Source organism: Haemaphysalis longicornis, unplaced genomic scaffold (genome assembly GCF_048455015.1).
Source record: "Haemaphysalis longicornis isolate Haplotype H1 unplaced genomic scaffold, Haemaphysalis longicornis Haplotype H1 scaffold_1, whole genome shotgun sequence".
Classification (NCBI taxonomy): domain Eukaryota; kingdom Metazoa; phylum Arthropoda; class Arachnida; order Ixodida; family Ixodidae; genus Haemaphysalis; species Haemaphysalis longicornis.
The window spans coordinates 443,618,566-443,643,385 of NW_027526203.1; the positions used below are offsets into that span (position 1 = coordinate 443,618,566).

General features: G+C 46.3%; 1 protein-coding gene across 1 annotated transcript; it reads left to right on the forward strand.

Annotated features, from left to right (window-relative positions):
- Nucleotides 1-1,966: 1,966 nt before the first annotated feature.
- Nucleotides 1,967-24,432, forward strand: LOC144155873 (tudor domain-containing protein 1-like). Its single transcript, XM_077687567.1, has 6 exons — nucleotides 1,967-2,238; nucleotides 4,346-4,597; nucleotides 6,395-6,661; nucleotides 10,186-10,299; nucleotides 16,492-16,569; nucleotides 24,101-24,432. Exons 2-6 carry the CDS (start codon nucleotides 4,394-4,396, stop codon nucleotides 24,116-24,118), a joined length of 681 nt encoding a protein of 226 aa, XP_077543693.1. The 5' UTR covers nucleotides 1,967-2,238; nucleotides 4,346-4,393; the 3' UTR covers nucleotides 24,119-24,432.
- The last annotated feature ends 388 nt before the right edge of the window (nucleotides 24,433-24,820 follow it).

The following is a 24,820-nucleotide window of genomic DNA, read 5'->3' on the forward strand; positions in this document are numbered from 1 at the left end:
ACCCCGAAGCATGATACACGGACGCCGCAAGCTACCCCTTTCGACATGCACATGCGGCTGCGGTAGTCAGGGCGGATGGTAGTACACTGGCAACACCAACATTTCATACCGGCTCTACAAGTACAGCTGAAGAAGCGGCCATCGCATTAGCGGTGGTGCACGCCCCGACGTCCAACATTACCGTGCTCACTGAATCACAAACAGCCTGCCGACGGTTCGCAACGGGGAACATCACCGGCCTTGCAGCTGCCATCCTCAAACAACGACGAGAACTGCCAGAGACCCGCATTGTATGGATTCCAGCCCATACGTCCCTCACTGGGAATGAGGTGGCGCGTGCCACTGCCCGCGACCTTACCCACCGGGCATTCATTCCCAGAAGGGAAAGAAGACGACCCACTTAGCGGCCCTCCGGTCCTGCACCCACTCTCACAGAACTACTCCGACATCCTTAATCACTACAGAGCTTCCCGCAGGGCTCTACCACATCCACATCCATCCCTAGGTGTGGCCGACGCATACATTTGGCGACGACTCCAGACCGAGGCTTACCACAACCACACCTTCCTCCATTGGATTTCCCCAACCGCACACACCACCCCCCCCCCCCCCCCTAAACTGCCCGTACTGCCCCGGCACCCCAAATACAACAATTCATTTGGTTTGGATGTGCCCTGCCAACCCCCCACCCCTACAACCACACACCCTTGAGCAGTGGGAGAACTTGCTGCGCAGCGGCCAGCTCGCGGATCAGAAGTTTCTTGTGACGCGCGCCCGGGCCTCAATGCGATAACACTCTAGCGATAGTAAAAAAAAAATGTTTTAATGATAATGATAATGACTTTATTTGGCATCAAGGATACATGATGCAGGAGACCTGCAGAACATAGAGTTAATACACTCTGCAGAAAAAGCTGGCATGATGCCAGCATGACAAAGCCGCAGGCCCCCTCCCCCCCTCTCCGAATACATGATGATGATGATGATGATGTCTTGATGGCTGTTCCCTTTGAAACGGGCGGAGCACAACGTTCGGAAAAATGTTCCGCACGGGTCCTAGCCTACGACGCCACACCTCTTTTTCCCTACTGCAAACCAGTTTTCGAGACGACGCTTCGTCCGCTCGGTGGTCTCTGCCTGTGACTCAATGTCCACCGCTGCATCGTCTCCTCCACCATTCGCCTCACTGGCCTGCGGCCCGCCACCTGGCGGTTTGCTGAATCCAAAGCCCAGCGCCCGCTCTAGTGTAGTTCCACTAGGCTGGTGGGGCTGGATCGCCTTACACTCTATCACGACGTGTTCCAAAGACTCCTCCTCCTCTCCGCACGCCGAGCACCTCACTTCCCCCTCCCTGCCACACTTCGCCCACCACACAGCGGTTCTTAAAGTTCCAGAGCGTGCCTCGAACAGCAGGGAACTCCCACGACTGTTGTCATAGAAACCCTCCCGGCTGATCGTTGTCTTGTGCGCACTGTACGTCCGTAGTGCCGGCTTGCTCCGAGCTCTCTGGGACGGCTGCTGCCATCCCACTCTGCTCCGAGTGGGATGGCAGCAGCCGTCCCACTTTCCACTCCACGCTCCACGATGCCCTGCTTGCACCAGTGCAGCCAGTGCAAGCAAAAAAAAAAAAAAAAAAAAGCCTCTAGTGGCAGCACATATTATCTAGTGCTTTATCTAGTGGCTTTGTTTTTTATTTGCATCCCCCGGGCAGTTTTGAGCATTTTTTGCGCCTCCATCCCAAAAAGCCTTTCATTCCTAGGCGCTCCGAAACAGATTCGACGAGCAAAAATAAACACAAAAAAAATGCGGAATGCTTGGGGGCTCCATGCTTAGGGGCAAATAAAAAGCTTGTTTATTTATCATTTCGGACTGCTCGGAACTGCTCCAGAGTAGCTCCATATTTTATTTGCCCATAGAAGCAGTTTTGGACTGCCCGGGAACTGCTCTGGACAGTCCCGAATAAAGGAACCCGAAAATAGGCCTAGTAACGCAGCGTTTTCCTCCATGCGCAGCGTGATAGCACAGAACAGGAAGGATTGATAGCGGCACAGCGTTTGTTTGGGCCCGTGGTACGGCTAGTACAGTGCATCGGCATTTTAACCTGCTATCCTCCCCGACAGGGTAGGAATTCGTGTTTTCTTTTTGCGCTACAAAGAGGCTTCGTGCGGCTTCAGTGCTTCAGTTGAGACAGCACTGCTACCGCCACGGTTCCTTGACGTCCCGTAACGCCTGTCACAGGTCGGTGTCCGCACACTCATTTGCATGCAAACTCGATTGAGAGTTCGAGCGGGTGCAGATACAGGGAAATGAAAATGTTGTAGAGGATCCTGAAGCATTACCTTATAATATGAGAACGCGAAAGGTTGCAAGGTTCGTCGAGAAGTCTCGCGGCCGATGCCGACACTAAGCCTACCACCTCGACATCGGATTCGCCGCAGCTAGAGTTCGTTCCACGGCCGCTGCCTGTTGGCGAATCACGGTCGAAGTTGCTGCGGCCCGTGCCCTTGTCCCACAACAGGCCCTGCACTTTAATTTAATTAAATTCGTGTAACGCACTTTATCGCGCGTTGTGGACGGACGGGCACCAACGAATGCTTACGCATGAAAAAAAGTGGTCAAACCAGTCAAACAGTTTAGGGTTGCATGGTAAATAGATTACACGCTTCCTACGCAAAATACCTTTGCTGGAATTTCAGTCAGGATGTGTTTTTTTTTTTAATATTAAATATCTCTTCTGCAGTTTAATGTTTTTTTTTTTTTTTTATGGGGAGACCTGTTTTGTAAACGAATACCCTGAGGACACATTGAAAACTGTTGGAGAATTGCATGCAGCAGCCTGTCAATTTTCTGATGTGACTGGTGTGCATGGGCACAATATAATGCAACATTTTTTGTGCCTCTAGGTCTACAACAATTGGGCAAAATGAGCACATTCTAAGTGACCACAAAAACACTTCCTATTTTAGTGTACATAACAGGTGCTATTGAAAACAATGTCTCATGACATTAAACAAGGTCTAACAGGAGGCTATATCATGAGAAGTGCCCGTTGCTGTTCGTTTGTTTACATTCACACTGCAGTCCTAAAGTACCAGGCAAGGTGGGTTACACCAGGAGATGAAATAACCAAGCACATAATTGAAGTATCCTAACTATCATCCAGAATTATTCTAAAAGAAGCTAATCAGATATCACAGTAGCCAGCCTACCGTTATTGTGGAATCGTGTTTCATATATCGGTAGCGCATAATAAAACTCATGGGCAGTTTCGGCCTAAGAAGCACAAGGGGCAGTGTCTTCCTCTCAGCAAAGGTTTGTGGAAAAAAATAAAAGGTTTGATTTGAATAAGTTAGTAGGAAGGGAGAATAATCTCTTTACTCTCGCCCTTTGCCCGTGCAATTCAACTGTATCTATGTGTATATTGTTTCATGCGCCAGCTGTGAAAAAAGTAAATGGACCAGTACTTCAAATGACTGAAGCAGACAGCATGCTTTTCAACAATTTCAAGTTAATGTTTACCATTAAGCCATATTTAAGATTATACGGCATGTATAAAGCCAGATACATGTTTTACATATTAACACATGCCTGAAATAGCACTTGCTAAGGAGGTACTTCAGAAGCACAGTAAGTGAACAAAAAAAGCCAGTGCTTTTGTGTGCATTTCTGGCGTTTTTTTTTGCCTGGTCAAAATGCTGCAGTTGACTGCACCCATATACATTCCAGTCACGTCAGGAGGAAATGATTCACAAAAGATCACTTACAAAAATATATAAAAAGTAAATTTACGACATCAAAGTGGTCAGCTAGTGATCCTAGCGCCAGAGGCGAGGACTTTTAACATGGTTTGCTAAGAATTCTTAGTAAACCTAAGAATTTTTAGTAAGTTGTAAGGTTACTCCAACAATTTTAGCACATTGCACCATAAACGGCTTGTCTCTATCTTTCTCACTCGTGCATTTCTTGTTACATGATGCTAATGAAACAGTGTGTGCTTTTAACACGTTCTTCCTTTGGTCAGTCGTTCCAATGGATGCGTTTGTGTCTGAACTATCAGAGTGATTCTGGTTGTGAGACAAATTTGTGCTGACAAATTGAATTCCCCACCCGCAGCCCCTTCAGCTTTCTGCACTCTTATCTAGTTTCAGTGATGCCTGACATAAGTATAACAATGCCGGGTTTCTGTGAAGTGACACTTCATGGGAAAAACCAGATACAAGTGCTAGCTTAAGAACATCTCGCTAAACTAGTCTCCCGGCTATGTGGCACCTAGCTGGTATGTGACCAAGCCAGCCTGCCTGCTGTTTCTGTGCGAGTCAGTGCTGAGTCAGCTCTCGCTTCTCAGTGACGCTGCAGAACACACGGACCACTCCTGCCCCTGTCCCTTGCCAGCATGCCAGGTGGGCTCAGCGGTGTCACTTCGGCCATCCGGGACCTGAAGCTGGAGCCGAACACAGCGATACCAGCCAAGATGGTCTTTGTTAGCCCCTCTGGCGAGTTTTGCTGCCAGCTGCGGCGCAACGACAACCTGGTGGACAACATCATGAGGGTGCTGTCCCGAAGCGCAACTTGCCTCCTCACCCCTGCCAAGCGGAAGGCAGGGCCTTTGTTCTCTGTTTTGCTCGCATACTGGTGTAATGTCTGAAGTTGCTCGTTCAATGTGAGGTTGGATTGCAGTGGCGCTTATTTTGTGAGATACTGGGGAATGACAACGCCGTGTGTCTATTGGCCGATACCATTCTGAAGCCTTGTACCACAGCGTGGCGCATGGTTCAAAAAGTTAAACACAGAAATGTAAAAATTTATGGTACGTAGCTGGTGAAATTTCTTTGGCTGCCTTGGTCTGTGTGCAGTGTTGGGTTGGTTACAATGTTAACGCGAGAGCATTAGTTAAGCAGAGTGCCTCAGTAGTTACCTCAGTAGGTTTAAAATCTGGCATCCCTGGCGCACAAAATTGCTGACAGATAGTAGGAAAAATGGCTGACGGCTCAAAGAATAAAAAGTAGAGTAACTGAGTTGAAAAGGAAGTTCAGCAAATGTGGCCCTGGGTGAGATCGAACGGGAGACCTCCGGTATGTGACACTGGCCCACATCACCAAAACTGGCTTTAGTTAATGCTTTGTGGCCTTATGTTTAGTAACAAGTGTGAATAATTTGAGCATGCTAATAGCAATTACAGAAGTAGCAGTGAGAGAAGCATCAAAGTGCATTTTTGCTAATTATCCTTTGCTTGGCGGTGCTGACATGTGTATGTGCCAAGTTGTAGCAACAGAAATAAGAAGAATAATGACGCAAAGGGAGCGTGACAAAGGTGGACCTAGTGAATGCATTGTGGCAATATTCCGTTCCAAGATGATAGAACTTCCAGTGCGATGCAAAACGTTAATAAAAGTGCTTATATACCATGCCCCACCTCTAAACCAACCTAAAAGGTACCAAACAACTTTTTTTTGTGAAAACAATAAGTAGAATTGAGCCAAGAGACCATGTTAGAGTTAAAAAAAAATTATGGGTCTCGGAAAAAAAGTGCCGTTGGCGGGGCTTGATCCAGGGACTTTTGCTTTATTTTTTCTGTAGGCTACTGGGGCCGAGCAGAGGAGGTGTGTTATCAGTTGCATAAAAGAATAGGAGTGTTCTAGGCAAAGCCACACGTAGATGCTGCTGGGTCAGCATGGAACAGAATCCTGCTTGGCTTGTGAATGCACTGTGTACTGAGGTCTACATGAGTAACTTAAACATGCTAATTACAAAATAGCAATTATGGGACTAGCAAAGTAAGTCCTCGCTAAATGGCCTCTTTTCTTGGTGATGGGAATGTGGGCATGTGTCAAGTCGTCATAGTGACCAAAAGAAGGCAAAAGGGGTCTTGGCACACATCAAAGATCCGCAGGTGGTCAGAATTAATCTGGAACCCTCCACTACGCACACCTCATAGCCCGGGCGTAACTTCGGCGCATTAAACCCCACAATCAAATCAAGTCACTCAAAATGTAAAGGGTAGTGGTAATAACGAAAAGACGTGTCGCACACTTTGGCACGCATGCTCGTGCAATCACCACATTATAAGGAGTACTTGAGTGCCCATGCAATTTTGTTCCTTGATCTACCCACAGGGGCTCACTAATGCATTTTGACGAGCATGATTTTTTTATCCAGTGAACCTGCTTAGTCTGCGCGCCAATAACATGGCATGTAGACCATGTTTTAACCATGTACTTCATCTTAGCGTCTTCTGGGCACTGGGAACTAAGTAAAGGCTTTCAAAGCAATTTTGGGCGTTGACTGATTGTTGGTGGTACGTCTCTGCAGTCCCACAAGGGATTGGCTTGCGTGGCGGCTATTGTGTTTCATGTGGGTGCTTGCTGCATGCTCGCTTTGCCTTCTGTGCTTTCAGGTGGGCAGCTTGTGCTGCGTCCATTTCTTTGAGTATGGCTCGTGGACCTGGTACCGTGCAGTCGTCCTGGAGGAGCGCTCAGGCGGAGCGACAGTCTATTTCGTCGACTACGGGGACATCGAAGATATCGACAACGAGCACATCTACGAGCTGCCCGCCAGGCTTGCATCCATCGCAGCGCAGGCAGTGCGGTGCCGTCTGGCGGGCATTGTGGAGTCGGTGTCAGCCGCAGACTTCGTGGAGAGGCTGGAGGAGCTTGCAAACAAGGTGGTGTATTTGCTCTACAATCATGCACTGTGGCTGGCCTTTGACATCGCAGGAGTGAATTGCATAGATTTTTAGAGACGCCTGCGATTGCCACAGGCAAGAACAGCAGAGAGGGAATACATGCTAGCCTAGGCCTATTGAAGCAACCACGCCATGGTGGGCGACCTAGCAAGAAACAGTAGAAAGATAAATAAATTTGAGAATGGAATAAATTGCAGCCCTTCAATAATTCTAGTCCTAGCTATATTTATTATGGGACTGGAAATCACTTCCAGCTAGACAATTTTTTGAATAGCCAGGTGAATTGGCAGCTAGAAAGTATAGATAGAAATTTTGCATTTTCAGCAGAAACCTATAAAATTTCTGGCTGCATTTCCAGCTGGTTATTATTATGAAGGCTCCAGCTGCATTCCCAACTTAAGGTCCCCAGCCCGGCGACACTGCCAGTTAGAATCGAACTGTCCAGCTTCGCTTTTTTTAGATAATGTACAAAGGTTTCAAGAACTTTCTTTGTGAATTTTCAGAATAGTTTACATACATGGTTTTTACTGCATTTTGTTCTATTACGTACAGCAATAAAGCATTGCTTCCTAGCATGCACAGGGTATCAAAACTCGGCAATGCTTTTGTGTGTAAAAAAAAAAACATTGTACAAAAGCAAAGTGTACTATGGCTAGTGACAAAATATACAAATGCTTCCCTGCCTAAAGTGAAGGACAGAATAAATATTTGTTGCAAAATTAACTACGAATCAATTTCTACTCTAGTATGGCCATGTGTATAAGCAACAAAACCAACAAGTGTAAAACAAATACTGCGAAGTATTTGATTTGATAAACTGGCATTAACTCTTTCGCTACCGCGCCTATTCAAAATCGATCAATTTGATCGATACTTTGGGAGCGCCTTTTCATAGCGTTCCAGGCGTTGCTCAAACAAGTAAAGCTGTACGGAGTTATATCAGAAAATGGCCTTTCAAAATCAGTTTTGTTTTCATTTTTGTAATGAAAATGTGATTTTTGACGCGCTTTTGAATCACCTGGGTGTGGAAAAGGAGCGTGGTCATCGCACGTCACTGCTACCAATGAAGAATGCGTGCCACTCGTAATTACTCTGCACCAGTGTTTGTTTTTTTGCTATCAGGGCGTGAATGGTGAACCAGCAAACGATTTTCAATCGTCAGGTTCGCGCTCTGACAGTAATAATCCCAGAAAGCAGCTGAAATGGTCAAGCAGTGCCTGGTTGCAAAGCTACATTATGATTTTAGGCAGTTTTATTGCCTTTGCGCACGTTGTTCTAAGTTCTGTGGTAGTTCTACTTACCCCAGGACTATTCGCGAACAGTTTACAACAGTTTCGGTTTCGTTTCTGCATCGCGAAATTCATATTTACCGCTACTACGAAGTTACCCAACTGATCCTTGAACAAAGCATGCCGCTCCTGATTTCCCCCCACTATAACCCAATTTCTGCGATAAGAACTTCAGATACAAGTCAAAAGATCACACCCAGTCACCAGATATCTGTTCCGCCGAGGACAGCGCTTCAAACCGGCCTTACACTGCCAGCTGTTCGCTTTCCAGTTTCGTTTCCATGTGAGGGTATATCCGGCTGTCTAATTTTGCTGCTTAGTTGAACTGTCTATTCGGACGGAGTCACCGATAAGTTTTTGTTCGGTTTCATTTAAAAACTGTTAGGTGGCGCTGCAATAGAGGAGGCCTGTTGTGCTGATCTTTTTCATCGCGCAACTGCTACTCTGCCAGAGATCGCAGGTCGGATCGTAGAGATCGCAGGTCGGCCGAAGAAGAATGCAACTTTGTAGGAAGAAAAAGCGCAGCGCTAACACTGTCGTGTCGCTGCTCGAGAACATATGAGACGGCTACAATCCAACCCTGAGTACCGTGCCGAAGCCTAGCAAAACTTGGCGAAACCGTTAGAAGATAGGTTGGCCCCCAGCTCTGCTGTTTCTTCAGCCTTGCACCGCTAGTGCCAGCTGAGCCAATTTTTTTTATGCTGTAGACAATGATTCAGTACTGCCACGGCCGCTGGATGAGAGCGCACGCAAGGTGCGGCCTGCCGCGTCACCCGGAATTCAACGGGCGAGGGCGTGAGTGGCGGTGTTTACGTTTGCCGCCGCTAGACTCCCTCACGGCGCTAGCGTTCGAGGACTGGTTTCGGGACGGAGCGGGGCGGTCCCCGTAGGCGAGCGCTTGCGCCGACTGAGAGACGCAGCCAGTGCACGAGTTTTAAAGATGTTGTCCTTCACGGGCAACTCAACCGCGAGAACTGTACATTTGTCCGTATGTATGTATGTATGTATGTATGTATGTATGTATGTATGTATGCCAAGCATAATCTCTCCATAATGCAAGAAGTGTAATGCCTTGTATCTGCGCAGAAAATGCGTAATTCATGCAGTTAGAACATTTAATAATTATGATATTCTAGATATAGACTGTTGGTTTAAAATAACAAAGAAAAGAAAAAAGGTGAAATGGAAAAACGGTGCTTGAATGCTTACGCATTATTAGGCAATTTTTAGAATTTCTGTACAGTTTCGTTTTTTTATTTTGTGTCCGGGCAAAAATATAGCTTGCGGAAGCTCGCCAAATATTTCTAAAATTTTTTGTCAACCCGGACATCACATGTGCTCTCCTAAATTTTTTTTCGATTCTGTAGAGAACAAGATTAAGTATCAGGTAGAAAATGGAATTGCTTTTCATTCAACTGTATATTTATATTGTAAAAATCAAAAGAAGAGCTGACATAGCTATGATAGTAGTATTACTTTGTAACTAAACGTATAATCAGGTCATATGTGCCGTGAAATTAATATGAACTATGGTGTTTTATTTAGTGCACGAGGAAAAACCTACATAAAAGTTGGTCATGTCTTAAACATTGACAAGTGTTGGCACTCATAAATAACAAGCGCTGTCACAAAAACATTATTTCTGTTTGTCCGAAATTTTAATATGTTCTCTGCAGCCGCAGCTTGCAGACAAAACGTAAATCTCTGCCGGGCGGGAGGTCGCAAAGAGCATTCCGGGTGGTGTGAGACACAATGGCACAGCAATGTGAGACAGAGGGCACACGTCAGCGCGCATAATGCTGCTGCTGCGAACGGAATTTAACTTCCATCTTGACCAAAAGAAGCTCGGTCGCCGCTAATCATCTTTGTATTTTAACAGGTGTAACATTAGTGCTGGTAAATGCCTTATATAGAGCGTAGAATGCCAATGATAAGCCCACACTTCAAAATAAGCAGCCCGAAAGCCGGCATCCTGCAAACCGCGCTCACCGCAACCAGTCCCGGGACAGTGGCACCGCGGTGGCAGTATTTGGCTCTAGACGCACTCACGCCGCTTTGGGGACATGCGGCAGGCTGTACGTCAGTGTGCCTTTCATCCAGTGGCCGTGGAAGTGATTTCATATTCAGTGAGAAATTTGGGCTATCAAATACATCCCTTTGAACCACAAATTGGGTTTGCATGCTTTATGTGTCCATACTTTTTTTTTTTCCCAGTTCATGACGCTGGTGGTCCAGGTGCGGAACCCGGATGGCCTTCACCTGGTGGACATGGTGTTCCCAACTATACCCTCTGTTCGGGAGCAATTCATAGAGGAGCGTCTAGTGCTGGTTAGAGCTGGTTCTGTGATTGTTCTGCTTTTTTGTTAGAGGATAGCGGAAGCCAGTTTTTGCGCAACGTTGATTGGGAAAATGAGTAGCAGCTGCCTCTGCATGGGGTGGAGGCAGCGAGAGGGCAGGGAGAGAGGGAGAGTGCATGCGTCTCCGCCCTCTTCTGTTGGCGGGGAAGAAAACAAAACGGGAGCTGCTCATCTCCGCTCTCTCTTCTCGCGCCTGCTGTGTTTCTCCCTCAGCCATCATTTCTATGGAAAAGTGGTCCTTCCGGATCAGTTGTCTAAATGTCAAAAAATTTGTCTTGTTGAGATTACAGTAACATCTACTTCGTTATATCGAGACTAAGTATACATGGTTTCCAATGGGCATTAAGTTACTTATTCTTTGTAGCTTCCTTATACAAGGGATTTTGTTATATTGAAGTTCGTTATATTGAGGTTTTGCTATAGCTGGTTTCACCCTGGCTTCGGACGTGCAGGCAGAACACATGTGGAATACTACCCCAGTGCCAGAGGAAGGCAAGCAAAAGCACTGTTTTTGTTGGGATAGTGTGTTTTGACCGTGAAGTCGACTGGAAAAAAAATTTAGCACCATTTCGCACGAAGAATTGAGTATGCCTGAAAGCGGAGTTCTGTTGTTATTCGTTCAGCAAGGTGAACCAATGTGTTAAACATGGTTATGCGTGTATGACATTCACATAGCACACAATTTGTGCCAGGTTGAGATATAAAGCTTTGTTATTATGAGAAGTGAGGCAACTCTAGCAATGTGTATGCAAATAAGTTAAGCGAAAATATAGTGAAGTGAAATTAGGCTGTAAGTTAAACGATGCGAAAAGACTAAGTTTAAGGGGACATGCTTTCGATACAACTTTTTTTTTAATAATGAAGTTAGGAGTCTGAAATTTTACAGCTTGTAAAGATTGAGCTCCTCTTGTCATGTAGCAATTAGATTTCAAATAGCTGCTCCTGATGAAATTCTGCGTGGCATGACGTGCAGAAAAATGGCTTTTTTGTGCACACTATTTTTTATAGTAAAAAATTTTACTGAAGGTTTTAAAATAGCCTAGGTGGTTCCTCAGGAACTGCAGAGCGCGCTAATCAACAGAGTGCACCTTATATTCATTTTGTATATTTATCAAATCTACCTGAAAAAGCCTTATATTTTGCTTTCTATATTTTTGTTTTATGACCGTCAGTAATACCTAAAAACACAAATTGCATAATGAACAAGATTTCTGCACTCTACGTGTTATAATGAACATCTTTGCAAAATTTTGTTGCAATACAACTCTTAAATGGGATAAATAGTGTGCACAAACTCAGAAAACTGACAAAAATCCCAAACTGAGAAAAAGGCAATTGAGGGGCTTGGGAGTGGGCTAGTTGGTGTTTTAACATCTTGAAGTGCAAAGGTGCGCTGCCTCACATGAAAATGTAGAACAGGGTGAATTACACAGAAACAGACGAGGTGAGGCGCAAACTATCAACTGTTTATTATCATGTGAAGGGGGGCGGTGATATATGATGGACATGAAAAACACACACGAAAAAATAATAATAAAACGCAACACAGGACATAATATCTGTTCCTCACTTAGGAAACTTATTTCACGCGCCGAAAGCCGGATTGAAAGGGGGGCGGGGCGCTAACGCAATCTCCCTCCACACCTGACAACATTGCAAATGCTTCGAAGATTTCGCAGGTAATCTTGTCTTTGGAGCGGAACAAGATGGTTGTCCCTTCAAAATCGGGCTAACAACTCTTATCGCAGGAAAAAAAGTGCCTGCAATTTCTTGACCTGTTTTCAAAAGAAGAATTTCACGCAAGTTAGGCCTACCGCGCGAGGGGGGAAAAGGGACTGCTGCCGTGTGACTCTTCCCACACCAAACTGATAAATCGTGGAATTGCAACTTCCTGCATCAGGCAAGCAATCACCAAATTGTGTTCGCACACAGTGATGGACAGCCTAGATTGCCAATGCAGAAGTTGCATTGAGAAAGTAACAGAGAAAGTGTTAAAGAAGGTGAAAAACGCGAACAGCCCTGAGAACAACAAGGAAAAACCTAAGAGTCGACCAACTATATTCGTAGGGTTTTGCACCGGCTAAAAAAAGTGGGTGCCAAACATAAGATCCCGGTGGTATTTTCTGCCCCGTTGAAACTAAAGAGACTGCAAGGCTGCAAATCAGACGACGGAAAAAGGTTTTGAATGTGGCACACGAAACAGGCGTCAGTTCGTCAACTGCGCAGAGGGCATTGTATACAAGATCCCCCTCTCCTGTGGTAAGTCTTACGTGGCGCAATCGGGCCGCTGTCTCAGTGACAGATTACGGGAACATCACGTTGCTTGCACGCAACTGGCGGTAAATTGAAATTTGGCCACGCATGTTAAGAGTTGCGATAAGAGTTGTTCGCCCAATTTTGAGGGGACAACCGTCTTGTTCCGCTCAAAAAAAAGATTATCCACAAAATCTTCGAAGCATTTGCAATGTTGTCAGGTGTGGAGGGAGATTGCGTTAGCGCCCCTTCAATCCGGCTTTCGACGCATGAAATAGGTTTCCTAAGTGAGGAATAGATATCATGTCACGTGTTGTGCTTTATTGTGTTTTTTTCGTGTGTGTTTTTTATGTCCATCATATATAACCGCCCCCCCCCCCTCCCCCCCTTCACATGATAATAAAACAGTTGATAGTTTGTGCCCCACCTCGTCTGTTTCTGTGTAATTCACCCTGTTCTACGTTTTCGTGTCAGGCAGTGCACCTCTGTACTTCAAGATGCAATTGAAAGTTTATTTCTTTTGCAGATTCTTTAATTCTTGTCAAGCAGCATGAAACTTAATTGGTGGGGATATAGTCTGAAATGTTCACATTGAGGTCCTAAAGCTAGAACTGTCCTGCCGCATAAGTTGCACCCTCACGATTTTTGCGGGTGTTGTCCTTGGTACGGGCATGCTTCACGAGGCTGCGGCGATGGGACCTAGCCTCAGCAGTCAGTTTGGCAGACATCTGCCTGATCCTCCGCTGGTCACTTGCACTGCTTAGTCTGGTAAGTTTTGAAGGGAAGATTCCCAGTTCTTGGAGAATGGCACAAAACCTGGACAGCTGATCGTGTCCTATGCCAACCGCGTGTGCAGCAAGTTTTGCTTTCACATTGATGGCGAAACTATGTATCACGCATGGACTTAGCGGCCTCCGCGGCCATTGGCGGCAGCGTGATGCGACAATTAGACAAAATAAATAACTCCTGCAGAGCACTCCCCGTTTTTGCACTTGAGTTCCAGCACTGATGCGAGGCCCTTCCACTTGTTTGCTACCTCAACTACGACGAGTTAGCACTACCCACACATCGTGCACACGGCACCGCTCGCAAGGTCATTCAGACTGTCGACTTCGCAGATAACTACGCTTGCACCGCTCCTGTTGCCGGCTGTCTCCCCTCCTTAAAAGGCTGCAACTTCTCTGATGCGCTTACAAAGCCGATAGCATCACTGATAAAATCAGCCTTGCCTGGTTGAGCTGCGCTCGCAACACTTGGAAGTGAAGGCGGGTCACCGTTAGGCCTAGCCTTGCCGGTCGTGCCGGCGTTGGCCATGGTCGTCGCTATGCTGCACTGCTTGCGCTTTCCCTTGTATGGGTGTGAAGTCCAGGACTTGCGGTGACGAAAGTCACGCTTCTCACCGTTCACTATAAAAAAAAACTCACGATAACGAAATAAAAAAGATAGCTCTTGGCGAAGCGTTGCGAACGGAACGATGTACGTGGCTCACAAGCGGCGAGGGCCAATGGCGGTCCCGATTTCGCGTCACATGATTTAAATACCCAGTGGGAGCTCTCAAACCAGGCGGGAAGAAATATTCTTTTTTAATTGATTGATTGTAGGGTTTAACGCGCCGACGCAGCGCAGGCGATGAGGCGCACCGTAGTGGAGGGCTCCGGATTAATTTTGACCACCTGGGGATCTTTATCGTGCGCCGAAATCTCGTACACACGGGCGTTTTTGCTTTTCGCCTCCATCAGAAAAGCGGCCGCCGCGGCCGGGAATCGAACCCGCGACCTCGTGCTCAGCAGTGCAACGCTTTAGCCACTGAGAATATTCTTTTTTACGTTTTTTACGCGGAGATACGAAGCTGGCGAGTGGTTCGATTGAGAGAAGGAGGCTTTGTCTACCTCTCTCAAGTTACCAAAATGGTGGCCAGCCGCGCTGCTGTGCAGCAAAAACTCTCAAAGATGGCCAAAATTCGGCTCGATTGTGTGATTTTTAGGGTCACCACAAGTCATACAGACACGTTTTTCACTAAGTTCTCGTTCGTATTTCGTTTTCTTTTTTTTCTTTTTTTTTTTTCATGGAAGAAGGGTTGTCAAAGATGATAATGCAAGTAAAAACAAAAAAATCAACATATTTAAAAAAAATGTAATTATTCCACCCGCGTGTCCCCTGAACTAGAATTTACACAATGCTTCATCAAACAGTTAGCTAATAATCCTGCTTTATCCATAAAAGTGTGGGGGTTCCGGCTAGTTGGTAATCCATGAGCAACACAGCGCGAAAAAAGACCAGGGATGAGACGAAAACTACAAACAAGCGCTTGTTTGTAGTTTTCGTCTCGTCCCTGGTCTTTTTTCGCGCTGATGCCTTACCAACGCCATTACACACATACACATACAGCAGCAAGCAGACATCAGGGTAGTGCAGTTCCAGGAATGTTTCTGCCAGCAAGAAAAACATGGCCTCCTCTTTCTTGCAAGCTTGGCATTCTTTTGGTGATGTTACCTTTGCACACAGGATGGGTGTTTCACAAATGGCACAGCTAACGCTGTCATGCTAAAAGAAAGGAGATTCGGTGGGCGCTCAAGTGTCCCTTTTGAACTCCGTTGCTGACGCCCATGGGGTCTCAGTCAGGTGCTCGTATGTGGCTAACTTTGCACCTCTCTGGCCTCCTCGCCTGTTTGAACCAAAACCCTTGGGGCTACTGGGGGCCCTACCCAGCAATCAGCAAGAGGCTCGGGCATGTCGCACACACTGAAGTGCAAGTGTCTGCGCTGCACCGCATGTTTTCGTTAATTTTTTTAAATGAATGAGCCGCCCTCCCCACCCTCTAGTGTGGTGCCAAGAACCGTCTAGACGAACCACCTCAGTATGGCCCTGGATTGCAACCATCCTGTTAGAGTATAATTGGAGTCTCGCACAGGTGATTGTAACGGCACTTTGAATTGAGGAGTCCACGATTTGCCTGATAAAGCCAGAAAAGGACCTGAAGGTGTTGTTCAGGGATTCACACGAGCTCAGCTGGGGTGCATTGTCATTTGCGTTGGCATTGCTGAGTGGTAGGGGAGCACGCGGTATTAACGCAATCGCATATTGTACCATTGTACCATTTTAAATTGTACCATTGTCAGAGTTGCCTTGATTGAATGTCAGTATATTTTTATTGCGAAGTTGTTGTTGGTACATTGGCCTGAATTTTTCGTGTCATTGCTGCAGACGCAACACATAATGGCGGAGCCAACTTTCTTGTGGAAGCTCTTGATCTCCGGTTAATGTGGATATCTTGGAAAAAATCATGGTGCAATTGATTGCAAAGATGACCCTATCTTGGTGCCGAGTTGCATTTGCTATCGTGATTGGTTGTCCACAGTGGAATGGTAACATTTCTGAATTCCTGTCTGCTGTCAATAACAGGGTTTCTATGGGAGGAGTATGGTTACAGAAAACACCTAACTCGCGTTTTACCAAAGCAAATCCTGAAACAAATTAAATGGTGTTCGACTGCTCAGGAGACTACAGCCGTGTGAAGTTTTATCGTGGCCCGTATAAAAGATAACTATCACTCCCAGTTTGAATACAGGTAACACGAAGCTGCAACTCCTAAGCCAGTCTAGCAGCATCGCAAAGCCGGCATGAAACGGGGCAGCCCCGTGTTTGTCTGCTAGGACGAAGCTGTAGTTCCTCCAAGTTTCATTAAGCTAATTAAATCAGAAGTATGCTAAATTAAATTGAAATTTAGAAACAATTGTGTTTTACTTCTTGCACTTGCCTGGTCAGTGTGCTGAAATTAAGTACTGCTAAATTCAATTCAAAGTGCATTTGTCGTTGGTTTTGCAATATCATTTTCATAGGTCTTTTAACAACATCGCTGTCCAATCATATCAGTGCGGGTAAATGTCAGCCAATTTTTTCTTGCCTGTAGGCCAAGCCGGGAGCTAAGACGTTGAGGCGGTGCCTGAACTGCAGCAAGCTCTTCTGGAGCCCACGGGACGACGAAATAGTGAGTAGGAGGAGGGTGCACACCGCATTTCACTTGCACCTCTTGCTTTCCACTTTCACAGACATAGGCCTGACTCCAGATGAAAAATTCACCCCACATGTATTCCCGACAAGACCACACGGTCACTCCACCACCCTTGAAAAGACACACCAAGTCATGCATTACCCGCAGATTACCCACAGACCTCAGTCTGGCCTGAAAAGAGTATGAAGACACCCAAGCAATTCCTATGATCTTTAGTGCTGCTTCTCGCTCGCTGCCTCTGCTGCCGCCTTTCTGCTGCTTCTCCTGCGTGTATCTCCTGTTTGCCCTGCCGTTTTGGTTGCATAACTTTGTCCGGCGCTTGTGTGCTTGTTGGGAACTTGGGAGCTACATGCTGCCTCGCTGTAGCTGGCAGTGCTCGCTCTTCAGTCGCTCGCTCTGCCTTTGCGCTGTTGTTGATTTGGTGAGTGAATTTTGTTTCACTGCAGCAGTGGCCTGCTTCGCACGGTTCGCTGCGTTGTGATGGTCTTGTACTTTGGTCGGCAAAGAACCGGTGCCTCCTGCCACGCTTTGCTGGCCCCCCCCATAATCTAAACCTGAGCAGTATATGCGCCTAGGCCAGCCGGAGCCATCCAGTGAATCACCTGCAAGGCAGCGCCCAATGAAGCCACATGTGGATCGAAATTGATGTTCAGTTTGCTTGCCATGGCTTTCTGGGGGCGGAGTTTTCATGCTTCACACAACCAGCCAAGTAATGGCAGACAAAGGGCATGTCAGTACCCCATACCCTACCAACTCTTCTGAATTTCGACCCCATCTCCCAATTGTACAAACACTATCTCAAATCTTCTGAAAAGCGGCTGCCACAACAGAGAGGTCGGTCTTTTTTTTAATCACTCGCGAATGTAGGTCAGTCTTTTCTGCTGCGACAGTTGTGGGGTTGCAGTGTTGCAGATGAGCACTTGCCACCACATTTGCAGTTCATTGTAACCATAACGTAGAGTACCACGAGGTGGCACATCTGGGCGCTGCCCAAATGTTGCTTACAGCTTACAAAGGCTGCCCACGAGATGCTCTCGCCACTGTACTTTGCGTGTCTGGTTGGTCACCTCAGTTCCTCGTGCTGCCGTCTCCAGTAGCGCATGCTGAACTCGTGGTGCCGAAGTGCTTGCTTGCGGCACAGTTCCCATACTCTATAGTGTATTCGACAGCTTTCAGCTTGAAAGCAGCATTATAACTGGCGCACGTGCACCCTATGGCGAAGCGGCATCGAAACCAGGACAGGACGAAGTGACTAAAAACTTCTCATAATGGATTCTCAAGGTGGAAAGCGAGCTCTCGACAACGAAGGGACGACTGCGGGCTGCGCAAAACGCTACCTATTAGCGCGCTTGCAAAACCGGTTCAACGACAGTGTAGATGGAGCTAGGCTGTCATGCGCTCTCCGCCAAACGGAGTGGTGGTGAGTGCGTGCATCATGTGGGTTTCACGAGCAGACGACTTTCGCCATTGCAATTTTTTGGGGTGAGAGGATTGTGCCAGGAAACAAAAAAATCCAAGTTTTGGCATCTCACATTAGGGGTGTGAGCATTATGCGACTGCGAGCATTATGCAACTAAATTTGGTAATCCGGGTTCCACTGTATATACAGTGCAGACCTCTTATAACGTACGTCGCGGGAGCTGCGAAAATTCTCACTATAAGCGGTACCGCACTATAAACAAAACATGCGCGAATCCAACGAAATCACAACCTACCTTTCCATCATTCTTTGTCTATCGTCACTCAACTGAACACCTTTTAAAAACAGAGGTACGGTCTTTATTCCACCTGTTTTTCTCCACATCAGATGCTGCTGCGCAGTCTTTCAAACTGTGAGCGCGACTTTAACTTATACTTTGTGTTTGTATGTTGAGGGATCTGCGTTTCTTAGCGTCGATAAGAATGAATGCTGCAGGGAGGGAAAAAGCCCGTCTTACGCCTGTTTTTTCCCCCCATCCTGTCTTGCGTTTGCGATGCTAAAGGCAGTTGCTTATCAACGGTACAGGTAATGGAAACCTAAGGCGTCGTGGCTTGGCTCGCTATCTCCAGATGTTCGAAAAGGAAAAGGGTGGTTGCTTATCTCCACAAGGTGTTAATCACAACAGTTTACCGCGTGGAGTTGGAGGGGGGGCGGCTCTTGCTATCTTCAGAGGTGTGCCGAGAGCTAGCTAGGGCAGTTGTGGATATCACTGGAGTGAAAACTGAATGCAAACTAAAGGGCGCCTGTGTTTTTATCTTATGTGTCTAAGTGGCTGAACTCATCTTTTTTGTTTTTTGCGACCCTAAAACGACGCCATAGCTGTACTGGTCAATCAGCAGACCCATCAAAACACCGCACCATTAACAATATTGTGCTTGGGCAACTGCGTTTTAAGCGGTAAGCTCATGCATTGAGTTCTGTGGAAGGCAAACCAGTTGTCACAAAAACGCGTGTTACATCCGGTCCCCCACTATCAGCGGTTACGTAGTAAATGGTCGACACTGTATAAAAATGTTTAGCGAGAGACTGTCACGGAGTAATAATCCTCTGTAAAAAGGGGGGCACTGCATGATACAGTATCATGCAGTGCGCCTGCTTCCTGTGCGCATATTTCTTTCTGCCTGCCTGCAGTGCATTGCGGTAGCGCCTTGGTTGAAGTTTTTTCGTTATTTTGGTGCTGCCACAGGCCGCATAATCTTTGAAGCTTTGTTCACGTGTAAACATCCGGATATGGTTGCCCCACGATCTTCGCACAGTAAGCAACCACTAGGGCTTTTTCAGTTTGTGCTCGATTATGGGACGCATATGATGTGGGACGTATTCTTCGGGGAAGATGTGCACGTTAGAATCAAGTAACTGGAGGCATTTGAAAACTTTTCCATTCGAAGGTAACTTCTAATCCTGAATGGCCTGTATAGTCTATGTCCTTTCATTGCCCTCTTCCTTTCTGATTCCAGAGAATTTTAAATGTTGAAGCGTTATGGGACACCTGTGAAAGAATGTCAGGTCTGTGTCATAGGCATTGTCTGTTGTCATAGGCGGGATAATATTCTGGTTTTCACGCTAGTGAGGGGTCAGATGACAAAATCATTTGGATTGTACGGCTACCACTGACTCTACGAACGATGACCCTATTAGTGAAGAGGTGGTCTTCAGGATTTCTATGATAATGCGTCCCGACCTATGTACGAGCGCGACAATGTTTCCCTTGGAGCCTGGTCACATCTTACTTCAAAATAAAACTCGCCTCTTCAGCAACGTGTGCACCTGCAGCGTGACCGGTATTTCACATGAAGCTTGTGCAGGAGCGTAACTCGAATACTTGTTGGCCTCGGTCGCTGCACGTAAACTTGATGGGGATATCAAGCAGGATGTAATTGCATTGGAGAGAGTCTGTGACATAGGCTCATGTGGACAGAACATTTTCCAGAAGCTAGGGTGTACATCACATCCTGTGATTAAAAGAAAAAAAAATATTGTGTGAGTTGGCTTTGCCACAGTGAACTGGAAAATGACCCCTTGCTTCTTTTAGCAAGTCAATTTTTGGTGAATAACGTGAGGTTGCACATTCTGATCGGCGCTGTGACACTAGCACTGAATGTGAAACGTTATGCTTGGCATTCCATTAATTTGCAGTGCGGAACACATTTTTCCAGTCTCATCTCATGCCCGGCTTAGTGTTTGGCCTATGTTTCCTCATTGCTTGCAGTGACTGGGCATTTCGGCTGCATTGTGGCAAAGCAATCCCATTGATGCTTTTTTAAGAGTGTGCTTTTAATTGAAACATTGCACGGTAATAAGAGGAGTCGGTGCTGTGGCAATTCTGTCCGCTTTCTAGGCGAACATAAAGATGCAGAGCCAGACCACCATGCAGGCTGTGCCGACGTTCGGAGGTGGTGTCAACAGTTAGATATACTGTAGAACTGCCGTTTCTGTAGGCCTGCTTTTGTTGTTGTTCATTGAGTTTCTGCTGTTTTCATTTTAGGATTGTTTACGTTTCTCTGGAATTTGCATGCTCTATCTCTCTTGGGTCAACGTCTCTGCCCAGCAATGCGCATTTTATATTTCTTACAATTTGCCACCGTGTATAGAGGGGTAACCACATCCAGCGACAGCGACGAGCAACGCAAAAAGCGTAATTCAATGGGTACAGCAAACAAGTGTGGGCGGCAGTGACGAGTAAATAAATTTTTACTCAGGCCGCTGGGAGCGGTGACAGCGACATGCTGTCGCCACCATCATGTAGTGGTAGTGTGGTGGACAAGCGGCGAGCAGGAGAGTTGTTTCTGTTCCAGACGACAGAGCCAAGAGCAAAACTCAAATGTTTAATACATGGCGATACAAAAGTAGCGATAATACAAGAACAGTAGCGCGCAGGCGGGCTTACAATAAGACTCTGGCGTAGCAGTGCTCGTCACAAGAGCCTGAAGCGTTATCTTCTGGGTTGCCGAAAGGGCGAAATTTATACGCACTAGTCCCAATGGACATCAGCCTTGTGCTGTGCACATGGCACCAAAAAATTTAAACACACAAGCGAATCCTCCACAGATCTCATAATCGCTAGTGCTCCAGTGAGGGAGAGAGGGGGTCTTCCAACCGCCGTCCTGGGGGCTCGCTGAAGGCACGAACAAAGTACGAACACAAAACATCCTCTTCGTGATGGAGACAGGGCAGGAAAGGAAGGCCGCCACTGTCGTTGAGACAACCTCCGTATCCATCCGATTCGTTACCTACCGTATTTACACGATTGTAGGTCGACCCCTTTTTTCAAGTTTGACAATCCAATGTTGAGGGGTCGACTTAGAATCGAAATCGAACTTAGTGCCGCTTGTAACGGCAAGAGAAATGAGAAATCGGGAGTTCTACAAGCTGGGGAAAGCGTAACACGCTCGTTTATATGGTTACGGTCGAAGCGTAGTGTAACTAGTGTTTACCATTGCATACATTCTAGCGTCAATAAAGCTGATGCCGACTTTGAAAGTTGGCGTTCCTGATCTGTGCGCTTTGTCCACTGTACCTAGAGCGGCTAACCTTCCCCCAGCGTGTTCGGAAGAGTAGTGAACATGATATGATTGTGCCTATGGCAGCACCGTGCATTGATTCAAGGGATTCGGTAATACTCATTTTGTTTATTAGAGACAAACAAAACGCTTCTTGAATGCGAGTAGCGTACTCGCGAATCAAAGGAAATCACGAGCGGCCGCAAGTGTCAGCCGTCATGTTATTTGTTTTGATATCGCGCGACAGTGCCGCTGCCGGTAGCTTCGATGAATGTCATCTCGCAGCGAATGTGTTCTCATTATTGGGAATAAAGTTTCCCACTCAACCCACAACGCATGGTTATTCCACGTGCTTATAAAACTGTTCTTTTTTAATATCTACTGCGCACACCACAAGCGTACGGCTCTTGACGGAGCATCGATCATTGATGGAAAAGCCGCCAAATGAGGGGTATTGGTAGTTGACGTAGCTTCTCCTTGTGATACGATTTTCAAGGCGGCCGCGTTGCCGTGTGCTTGTGTTGTGCTGAATCATCCCGTCTGTCATGAGTGCCCTGGGCCTTCACCCGCGGATAATCTTTTCAAAAGATTTTCCGGGGGTGACATGTGGGCCTGTAGAACTCTCTCGGCGCTCGTTGACAGCAGTGTTCAAACAAGCTGCTTCCTTCGCTCACTTTTTTTTTTTTTTTTTTTTTTGAGTGAGAGAGAGATGCACTTTTAGGGGGGTCGACCTACATTCGAGTCGACTTACAATCGTGTAAATACGGTAAGAGGTGCGAGTCATCACAGGAAAGGGCTTTGTAGTGTCTGCACCCATCTGAGGTGCTGGCTTCACCGCCCTACTCATTAGCGTTCCACGCGCGCACAGAGTAGTGCCAAAGAAATTTGCGCTGAATCGTGTAACACCGGCCAGAAGCGTTCATAAGCGAGCGACAGCAACGGAGAGTATTGGTGGCAGTGTATTAATTTTTTTGCTTGTCGCTGTCGTCCACACTATCTGTTTGCTGTACCCATTGAGTTACGTTTTTCGTGTTGCTTATATTTTATATTCTATTTCAGCAAATTCTATTTCTAACAATATTTTATATTCCATTTCAGCGTCACAATTGTGCTATCATAATTACCCCCCCCCCCCCCCCCCCTTCCTTTCGTAATGCTCTCCATTGCGAACGTGTGGAAATAGATCTAAAGAAATACAGTCAAACATCGAAGTAATGAAGTCAGTAAAATTCATAATTTATTTCGTTACATTGAAATTACATTGAAATTCACGGTTAAAATGAAGTGTTAACCGCATGATGTGGTTTCTGGAAACGAAAACGTGGTGCACATACACGGCTGGCGCACTGTTTTTGTTTCTGTCAGCTTAATTGTCTATGCTGGCATCAGCGTGAACCGCATGAAGCGTTTTCTGCACTCACAAACGTGCCTCGCAAGCCGCAGGTGTGCTGACACAGCCGCGGAGACCACCTGCATGATGTGCAGTGACCGCTTCTAACCTCTCGCTGAAATGCAACACGAGGGGCAAACGAAGCTGTTCATGCGGAAAAAAAAAGCTGATAATGTGGGCGAAAATTCAACTGTAAAACATCATATGCGCCGCTTAGGGAAGCGCCCATCAAATATCCTCTGCCGTGCTAAGCCCAATCATTTCTGGCGGGACCAGCTGGCATCCCCGAGCGCTTCGAAGCTCTCGCCATAGGGTGCTTGCCTCCGCATTGATAAAAGTTGTCAGGCTCCTCCCACTGGCGCGCGCGCCGCGAGTTGCTTTCTGGCCAAGGCAGAAGCTGCCACTGGCACGCAATCATGGACGGGGCGTAAAAAAAAACGTGCGCGCAAGGCTCATAGCAACCCACAAATGGATTGGCGCGCACTTGCTGGAGCGATGGAACCCAACAAGCACGAGCGAACTTAAATGATGGGCAAAGGGCATGCAGCGGCGGCAGCGGTGCCATACACAGATTGTAGGCCAGGAGCTTGTAGGCAAGGAGCTCACTCATGGACTCTGACTTGCTGCATCTGCTGGCCCGTGGCCCGTGTCGCCGTTCGCATTTTATCGAGACCCCATTTCAGCGCTTGTGTCTCTCAAAATCTACTTCTAGAACCAAAATTTCGTGCCTAGTTGTTTATGAAACTTCGTTACATTGAAATTTTGGCAAACGGTACTTCGTTACAGAGAGGGTGAAAATACATGGTGTGCATACGCTTGAAGTTAAAAGAAATTCCGTGATTTGTTACATTGTAGTTTCGTTACATTGGAGTTCGTTACATCGATGTTGGACTGTATGACAATTGCAGGACAGGTATTTCTGAACTGTCAGTCAAACCTGTTGCACCAATTTATTGCTGACAGTGCAATAAATTGGCTCACCATTACAAGGCAACCACAATGCGCAAGCACCTTTATGTTCTTAAGCAGGTCCCTCCTTCGTCTTGTTGATGCAAGCTGGTGTCTTATTTTTTGTTTTTGCTTACGCTGCAGTTCTGCTTGCGCGTAATAGTAAGCATTTCCCCTTCTAATGTGCAGGAAGACGGAACTGTCTGAGGCTGATGACCCCAAGTTCCTCGGGAAGGAAGCTTACCGGTGTTTTGTGGTGTGTTTTGTGGTGTGTTTTGTGGTGTTTCTATGAGGTTTGCCAGTTGTTTTGTGCTGAAACTTAGGCCCCAAGTTTTTGAGACAGAAAAGAGGGGGGCTCTTCTCGGTGTTGTCTCGGCCCCTCATGATTTGCCAGTTGTTTTATTTAAAACTGTTCTTTTTTTTTTTTTGTTATCCACAGTGAAGTCATTGTGGCATTAATTTGCAAGTTGTTTCATGTAAAACTTCTTTATTTATCCACAATAAAGTGATTGTGGTATTGAGTGCATTGTATTGTTTGTAGCGCACCTGAAATTTCAGAACTTTTGCCTGGCTTCTTGTCCGAAATCGTATTAGCACCCACACGACGTGAATACGCTCAGTATTTTTATCCTGTAAATGCCAAGTGAAATTTTCTAGGCATTTAAACTAGTCGATAGGGAACTTACCTTAACTCTTTTGTTACCACGCCTATTCAAATCGATCACCGGTGATCGATGTTTGTATTGCCGATTTCGACATGTTGTAGTCGTTTTTCGTACGCCTAATGCGCCCCAGTAGTTAGTCTAGGCACTGCACTTTTAGAATCCCTTATAGTTTTCCCGCTCCAGTGATATTGAAATTTTTTACTGCGGTTTTATTTTTTATTTTATTATTTTTTTTTTTTTTCAG

Excerpts from the sequence above, each read along its gene's own strand:
- LOC144155873 (XM_077687567.1), top strand. The coding sequence starts at position 4,394 with ATGCCAGGTGGGCTCAGCGGTGTCACTTCGGCCATCCGGGACCTGAAG. Across the intron at positions 4,598-6,394 it reads TCACCCCTGCCAAGCGGAAG|GTGGGCAGCTTGTGCTGCGT; the intron begins GCAGGGCCTTTG and ends CTGTGCTTTCAG. Across the intron at positions 6,662-10,185 it reads TGGAGGAGCTTGCAAACAAG|TTCATGACGCTGGTGGTCCA; the intron begins GTGGTGTATTTG and ends TTTTTTTCCCAG.